Source organism: Geospiza fortis, unplaced genomic scaffold (genome assembly GCF_000277835.1).
Source record: "Geospiza fortis unplaced genomic scaffold, GeoFor_1.0 scaffold167, whole genome shotgun sequence".
NCBI lineage: Eukaryota > Metazoa > Chordata > Aves > Passeriformes > Thraupidae > Geospiza > Geospiza fortis.
In genome coordinates, this window is record NW_005054355.1 from 3,369,004 (window position 1) to 3,377,550 (window position 8,547).

The window sequence follows — 8,547 nt, forward strand, 5'->3', positions numbered from 1 at the left end:
GAGTGAGTGGGTTCTCAGTGCCAGTGGCGGGGAGGGGTCGTGGCAATGAGCTGCTGGGGTGGGAACAATGTGTGTCCACAAAAAAAGCAGCTACAGAGGTGATAGACTCAGCATAGGTGGTCACTGCCCTTGTGGTGCTGGTTCTTGATGGGGCTCAGCATCTGTACCTTCTCCAGAACGATTTATTCAAATTATAGAAGCACAGAAAATCCTGAGTTGGAAGGAACCCACAAGGATCACTGAGTCCGGCTTCTGGTATAACTCACTAGCAAACTCCAAGCTGTATGAGATGGCGAGTAGGGAGCTCTAGGTGAGAAGTGTTGGGTGGGCAGAGGGTGTTATTTGTGGGTCTGGGGTGTTTGTGGAATGAGTGCGTGACTGTTAGGTACTTAGCACCAAACTGGATCAGCTGCTGAGAAGGGGGAACCCATAAGGTGGATAAGGTGCTCTGCTAGTACTTGGAGAATCTGCAAGGTATCTTAGCTTGTGAACCTGGAAAATGCCACGTGGGTGCCTAGTGACCTTCTGCACTAGTGACCTTCTGCCACTGTCAGCCCTCCTTCTTCACCAGGAGGAGGAGGGGACATGATTGGCTCTACTTATGAGTACCACTGTTGAAGGCAGTATTTCGTCACTGCCAGCCTGTGTAACCAGCTATGTCAATCTCCCATCCACATCCCACAGCCTCTGATCTCAGGCAGAGATCCTGGGCTCTGGGAGCTGTAGAGCTGGACTCCAATTCCTGGACAAGAGGGTCCTCTGAATTTTCCCAAGGAAACCAAATCAGGAATGTCACTATTAGCAAGCTAGAACTCATCCCACTTCTACTGTGATTGCAATTCAAGGGTCAAGCTATCATTTTAATCGCCAGAATATTTTGTAAAATAAATGCTACAATTCTAACTCAAACTTGGAAGTTTAGAAATACAATGCAATTACAGCATCCTATACAGTTTTGACAGAAATGTGGGCATAGCCTTAAACAGCACATGAAATTCAAATACTGCATTGTACGGTGCACAGAAAAGAGCTGCACAGAAAACTCCAGGCTATCAAATCTGCGGCCTAGAAAAACACAAGTAAGATAAGTAAGATTAGTTTTTCTTCATCACAGCTAAAACAAGAACCAAAATTTGAGGAACCAGCATTACAGAAGAAAAGTTAATTTTTTTGTTTATAAAGCTTACGTGTAGAAGATAAGTGATTTTACTGGAGAAAATTTCATACTGTGTCACCACAGGACAGGTTTTGTTTCCCTCTAGAAGAATGTCATTACATACTTTGTGCTGCAATTTCAGTTATTTACAATCAGCAATAGACTAGTTTTCTAATAAGGAAATAACACATCAGCAATACAAAAGCAGATGTAAACAAAGTAATCATATTCTTAGAGATGCTTCAACACTGCAAATGAAAATACGTTTGCTATTTGAAAATCAATATAGTAGACTTACAATAAAGGTATATTTATGCATCTTTATGAAGTATCAGCCCTGTAGAGAAGGACCTGGAAGTAGCAGTGCATGAAAAATTGGACATGACCTGGCAATGTACACCTGCAGGCCACAAAGCCAACTGTATCCAGGGCTGCATAAAAAGAAGCATGACTGGCAAGGCAAGTTTTACTCTGCCCTCAGGGGGGCCCCCAGCTGCACCCAGCTCTGGGATGCCCAGAAGAAAGTACAGGAAAGACATGAACAGTGCAGAGGAGACCCATGAAAATGATGAGAGGGCTGGAGCACATGAAGATGTGCTAAGAGAGTTGGGGCTGTTCATCTGGGAAAAGAGATGGCTGTGGAGACACCTTTTGGCAGCTTTCCAGAACTGCTTTCCAGCACTACTTTTTTTTTGATAGGGGGCTTCTGTAAAAGACAAATTGACTTTTCACACAAGCAAATAGTGAAAGGACAAGGGGGCGTGGCTTTAAAGTAAAACAAGGCAGAATTAGAATGATAGAATCATTTTTGTTGAAGAAGACCCTTCACATCCTCTACTCTAACAGTAAATGCACTGCCAAATCCACTACTAAACGATGCCCCTAAGTGCCAAACCTACACATCTTCTAAAGACCTCCAGGAATGGTGACATAACCACTTACCTGGGCTTGATAACCTTTTTGGCAAAAAAAAAATTGTCATAATGTCCAATCTAAACCTCCCCTTGCACAGTGTGAGACCATTTCATCTCATCCTGTCACTTGTTACCTGGGAGGAGAGATTGATTCCTCCCATCCTTTCAGGTAGCTGTAGAGCAATAAAGTGAAACTGAGAGCTAGTAACCTGAGCATTAATAACACTTAGACAAAGCTAGCATTTTAAATATTACCTAAAAATTAACAATTAATTAGAGTGTACAGCCTGAGGCATGTTATAGGAGCTGTAATGAACATACTGCATCATAGAGTACAGAACTAAGCAAAACCCCCCAGAAAAACAGCCTAAGAGGGTATGAAGATGACAACATGGAAACCACTTGGTAACACAACAGCAAACCAATGAAAAGCAAGACCACTCCAGGCCCTAACAGTGCTCATATTAATAATTCCCCACATATTTCTTTGTTCAGGCTCTCTTTTTTCAAGGCACACAGACTGAGCTACCAGATATCATAATTGATCTGTGCCATCTAATGGAGATAAGAGTCCAGTGTCAAAAATTTCTTCATCAGTAGGGCATATACAGTTTCAGTCAATCAAATTCTCTGTGTACATGCTGCAAACCATCCTGAAAAACTGGGTTTTCCCATTACTTAAAGTTCAAGCATTTCCTGCGGTCAAATGCATGTGCTCAGGCACAATGCCACCCTAACTATCCTCCATAGCATCTCCTAGTACTTGAGTAGACAGCACAAACTGAATTCTGTCGAAATAACAACATACTGGTGATTAAAAACCAGACTGAACCAGCATTTCAGAGACTTGCATTTGGCTGCTGTGATTATCATTTATTTGCAAATAACAGGTCATTTTTTTAACCCTTTATAACTACCAGAACTTGTAAAGCAAGGAGCTTACTTGAAGCAAATAGGTTTAATTAGAATTCACTGCCAGATCTGGAGTATTGTGTTATGTCTGACTGTAGAAAACAGACTATTAAAGTGTGTTGTGGTTACTTTATAAAAATAAAAGGATGCATGATCCACTCTTTGTTCAGGAGACCAGGCTGTAAAATCCTCCTTCCTAATACTTCATATCTCACTGGTTTCAGCATATCTGATGTACACAGACCAAATCACATCCCTGTGAGAACTCTGCTCTTTACCCTTACCACCCTGATTTCCATATCCACACAGACCACATCAATTTCACTTCCACATGACAGTGACTATGGGTTGCTGTCATATACAAGGAAGAAAATGTTACTTTTACAGATGATTTAGCTTTTCAGCCCTTGGACTAGGAAATGAAAATGGAATTACCCTGCAAGCAAAATGAAATGAGAGTAACTTCATGTTTCCAGAGCCCCATTTGTGGACCTTTAAAGTCTTTTCTTTCTCTACACAAACCGAAATGTACAGGCAGGAAGAAGAGTTTATTTTTACCATCTGTCTGCAAAGTGCTCCTATAAAAATAACATTAAATACTCCCATGAACTCCACCTCAGACACTGTAGGAACTCCATCTGCTAGAGACAGATGCAAAGCAGATAGTTTTCTAATTTGCTTGGCAATTTTTCAGAAGAAACCACGAGGTATGAGGGAAGGAAGTATCACTCACTTATATAAGAACCAATCGCTTCCAAAACTGGATACCTTGGACTATACCAGGAACTTCATGTGAACCGTTAGAGAGTAATCTATCTTAGAGGGTTTTCTCTTAACCAAATAGAGAGGACTGTAACTCACATGTGTGTATCTATTAATTTGTTTAGTTCATGCCTCAAGCCACAACATCCTTGTTAGAAAAGCATCATTCTTTTGAACCTCATTAAGATGTCTTGACAAACAACAGTCTCCGTCAATTAGCTGTGTTTAAAACAGTCTCTCTTTTTATCTGCTGTCTTTTGAGCTTGCATTTACAAGAGGAATTTACTTAGTGGTAGATGTTTCCCCACATGATGGTCTGACCTATGTCACATGTAGAAGACTATCACAATATTAATTACTACATTTCAATTAGGTGTCTGAAATCCTCTACCTTCACATGAACTCAGATACCATTTCCTTCTAAGGATAAACTTAAAATTATTCTTTTAAAATTTGCATGTTTTCTCAGAACACTAGAATCACAATTTTATACTGTATACACATGGGTTTAGAAAATGCTAAAATGTTTCTGTAAAAAATAGGAAAATTTTGCTGCATAAACTTTAAACCTTTCAATCTTCTTGAAAGATCAGATTAGAGTAAGAAATTATTTTTCTGACAAAAGATATCAGTAAAAAGCTCCAGACATTTTATTTATCTCAAATCTTTCTGATAACCACCAACTATCTATCCACATTAAATCTTAAATGAGATACTTAGAAGTCTTTAGAATAGTAACTCAAAATAAGATCTCAGGAAAGCATGCTTCCAAAACAACTTAGGAAAATTATCAAAATTCTGTTAGTCTGAAAGTGTGTAGCAAAAGGCTATCATACTCAAAAATCAGTAACTTTTTAGCTCCTTGAAGTAATTGGTGGTGAAAAAACCACTTTTTTTTTGGTAAGTGAATATCACTGTACTAAGCTAAACAGTTTGCTTCCTTAAGTCTCCCAAGTTGTACAGAAGGACTCTGAGCTTATTTGACTAACAAGACAGACCTCAACAGACATTCACAGGTATTCAATCTGTCAGTGAAGAATTCTTGCCACTGCTCCAGTACGACTACTGCAGTGTGATGTCTTCCTGGACAACAGATAGGAAGTACTTGAACTTTAAGCATGAGTTTTAAGAAGACACTGCTTAATGAAAGCTGTGCACACCTCTCAAGTTTTGTGCATTTTCTCCACAAGTCACATATATACATTATGCCTACAGTTCAAATTTTAAAGTCTTATTCTCATGCGCCAGATGTATCTCATCTCCGTTTACACATCATGGCAGAAATCAAGCATACAACATCAAAAGTAAACATTGATATCAAAGCCTGCTCCCAAATCTGAGACTACCTGTCACACTTAAAACCCTAACAAACAAGATTTATCAGCCTAGCACAATATCCTACATGAAATGGATACTGAGAAAAAGTAATTTCTCAATGTCTTAGCTGTATTCATATTGCATATCTGCCAACCTACAGTCTAATGTTGCTAGTTGTTACAAAAGATTGCTGTCCTCTAAGTGAGAAAAGTTTCAAAGGACAAGTAAAAATGAATTAACATATCCCTTTTCCCACCTTATTTTTTAAATCACTTTCAAAGAAAGAAACAGTTTTTGAATTCTCTAAACCAGGAAAGGCAAAACCTATCACATACTTACTTCTTGTGTGTGAGGTCCAGACCACTGTTGACTATTCCCTCCACCTTGACATTTTTCTGTCCACAAATATTTCCATAACTGTCATATCCCGAAAGCAGTCTTGCAGCTGCTCCTGTAGCTATTGAAAAGCCACAGATAAAACCCTGGAAGAATACAAAAACCCCACAGTTTAGCAATACTCTGTTTGAAAGATGGGAAAAGTCAGTTTTATTAATTTATTCTAAGCAGAGGTTGTCTACAAATTCTTTCAGACTGGAAAGGGAAAGACAAGGACTATCGGAGAGAACTTCTGTGCAATAATAAAACTGAATGCAAGTTAAAAGGGGATTCAGACATCTAATACTGGATATTATACAAGCAGAGTTAAAACTCCTGTATATTGTTTATTTGATAGTCTTACTGTCAGCAAGGGCCATGAAGCAGAAGGGAGAGGCCAGCAAGTGCGCAAGGGCCAGCAGTGAAGGACAGCTACAAGCAGAGATGGAGTTGTGACAGATTGCTAAGCATCTTGGACAATTCCACACAATCCAGATTTTCTTGCTTTCAGATTCTTTTTCTTTCCTTTAAATTAAGTACTTTCAAAGATGAGCTAGAATGATGAGGCCTATCTAACACAAGTTTCTTTTAGGGAAATCCTCTTAAAGCAAGTGAGCAGGTCAAGGCCACTATGGCTCCAGACACTGGTTTTAAATGCAGGAAAGAAACAGATGCAAAGCAAGATGGTTCAGACCACCCAAGTAATGTGGAAAATATCCTATGTAGGCAGGTCTTGCTGTGAACTTTCAGAGATATTTCACAAGCAAAACCAGGATTAAGGCAATAACTGTGCAAACAAGAGACTAGCCCAAAAGCTTCATTAGCAAACCACTGATGGGGAGAAATGAACCATCAGCTCACTCCACTACCACCAAGGAACTGATTTTACATGTGACACAGGCTAAGATTTGAGAAGTGGGTAAACAGCTGAGACAAGAGCATAGAGCAACAGATGGCAGTGCCAGGATCAGATGAAATGATGACAACAGGAAATGATGTTGGCATGGAACAGTGAAAATGTGGGTGGTTCACCCTGCAAGTGAAGTCTCCTAGAATGGTAACTATGTGACCCAGTCAGATGATTGCTCCGTATAGTACATTACTTAGAAAGGAACATTTGGGACACATGCACAGAAAACTAATTTATAATTGGAGGAACAGTTTGTGTTCAGTTCCTTGAATAATCGGGGAACATGAACAAAACCAGAAAAAAAAACAAATGCAAAAGAGAGCTACATGTTTCAGGAAGCACTGTGCTTTTTGCAATTTTAAGATATTCACATTACAGCGACAACATAATTGATATGATTTTAAATAATCATTATAATTTTTACATTTGAAGCCCAACCATTGAAAAATACCCTGGGGAAAGTAGAAGAAATTTTTCAGTGGAATTATTCCTAACACCAGAGACCGAGGGAAAGCAGAGAAGAAAGCTGAGAGCACATTAAGTCCCAAACCCCCTTAAGGACACCTGCTTGCAACACAGTAGTACAAGACAGCAATGGATATTCTCTATTTAAGAACAGTAGCAAACATAGGTCCATGAAACAAAACAAGATGGAAAGAAGTGTACTTCTACATTAATCTGCAGGGTTTGAAGGTTTAGTCTTTTAATAAAAAGTGTAGAGTTTTGTGAGGCTGATTTGAAAAAGGTGATGGCTTCATCACAGAGTACAGAACTGTTAAAACTTTGAAAGAAAGATCTTATCATTAGTAATATGGTTTTTAACAACAGCTGCTTCTACTAAGTATACAATAAAAATAAATAAATTAACAAATAAACAAAAACTCAGCTCACTCTTTGACAGTCAGAATTTTTGTTTCTCACAAAAAAGTTCACTGTGATTCACAGAATTGCTTACCAGACACCTAGCTATCATTTCTGGGACATGCATAAGGAACATGAGTCAAGTGATAATTCACCTTGCTGAAAAATTACTTACCACTGAGACTGCAGTTCCAGGGGAAAAGAAGCTGGAGCAAGAATTGGCACCAACAATAAATTACGGATCCCTACCAAAGGCCTTTGATATGTACATACTACCCATTTCTGTTCTACAGTTGATGGTTCCCACGCAAACATATCCTGATCTTTGCCAGTGATTAAGCTACTGACAGGTTTTAAAATTAATTTCTTATGACTGTAAACTCTTTAGCTATATAACATTTACAAAATCCTCTGAGTTTCACTCACCATTCCTATGCAGAAGAGGATGAATAAGAGCAGCCATGGTACATCTGTGCAGCTGTGGTCTTCCAAAGGCTTCCACTCTCGCTTGGAACTCTTGTGTGAGAAGAGAGAGATGACATTAACAACATTTTGTCTGCTCATAATAGAAAAAGGCAGAAAAATATTTCACAGGTAATTTATCTACAGTAGGAGCCATCTTTAAATGCCAAGATAGTTGAAGAAGCTTGAAAGAAGAAGTTGAAAGACTTAAAGAGTAAAGCTCATGTAAGATTCCAAAAGAAGTGCCTCCACAGGAGCTAGATCACCAAATAGTTATTTACCCAGAAAATAGTTAATTTATCCAGAAATTTACAAATATTTATCCACAAAATTGGTTATTTTCATCTGTCTTTTTATTAACAGAAAACAGAAATCAATGGCATGAAATGGAAAATATCTCCTATTGCAGTCTTCCACAGCTACCTTTCAGTAATCTGATTTCCAGGAAGGATTAAACTTTTCAAATACTACTGGCAGGCTGAACAAGAACTATGCATGTAGAAAGAAGGCAATAAATTGCTGTTTAAGGAACAGTTTTCTGCCTGCCATAAGGCAGCTGAGCTTAACACTTCAGTGAAGAAATCCTTCATCTGTATTGCTATGGTGCCAGAAAGTAAAGTTGTATAATTAAAGGTTGGAATAGTCAATGATGGAGGTAGTTGTAAGCAATTCAGATAGTTTGCTGCTCATGAGGTAAAAATTCTCAAGTATGTATACATTGCTAAGATAATTAAGAGTCTTATAAACAGTCATTTAGGCAAAAAGGTTTCAGGAAAAGAATAAGCACTAGCTGGAATACAAAACCAAGCAGCAAATCAGAATTTGTTATAACAAAAATACTGATTACAGCTACTTTTAAAAATACACAGTTACACAGA

The 8,547-nt window shown here is 38.5% G+C and overlaps 1 protein-coding gene across 1 annotated transcript in view; it reads right to left on the reverse strand.

Moving 5' to 3' along the window:
- The window catches only part of SLC44A1 (solute carrier family 44 member 1), a 51,779-nt gene extending 44,008 nt beyond the window's left edge, over positions 1–7,771 (reverse strand). Inside the window, exons 1-2 of the mRNA XM_005423606.2 lie at positions 7,634–7,771; positions 5,401–5,543 (exon numbers count right to left, since the gene is read on the reverse strand). Coding sequence (XP_005423663.1) covers positions 5,401–5,543; positions 7,634–7,771 — 281 coding nt within the window. The remainder of the gene's footprint in view (positions 1–5,400; positions 5,544–7,633) is intronic.
- Between the last annotated feature and the right edge of the window lie 776 nt (positions 7,772–8,547).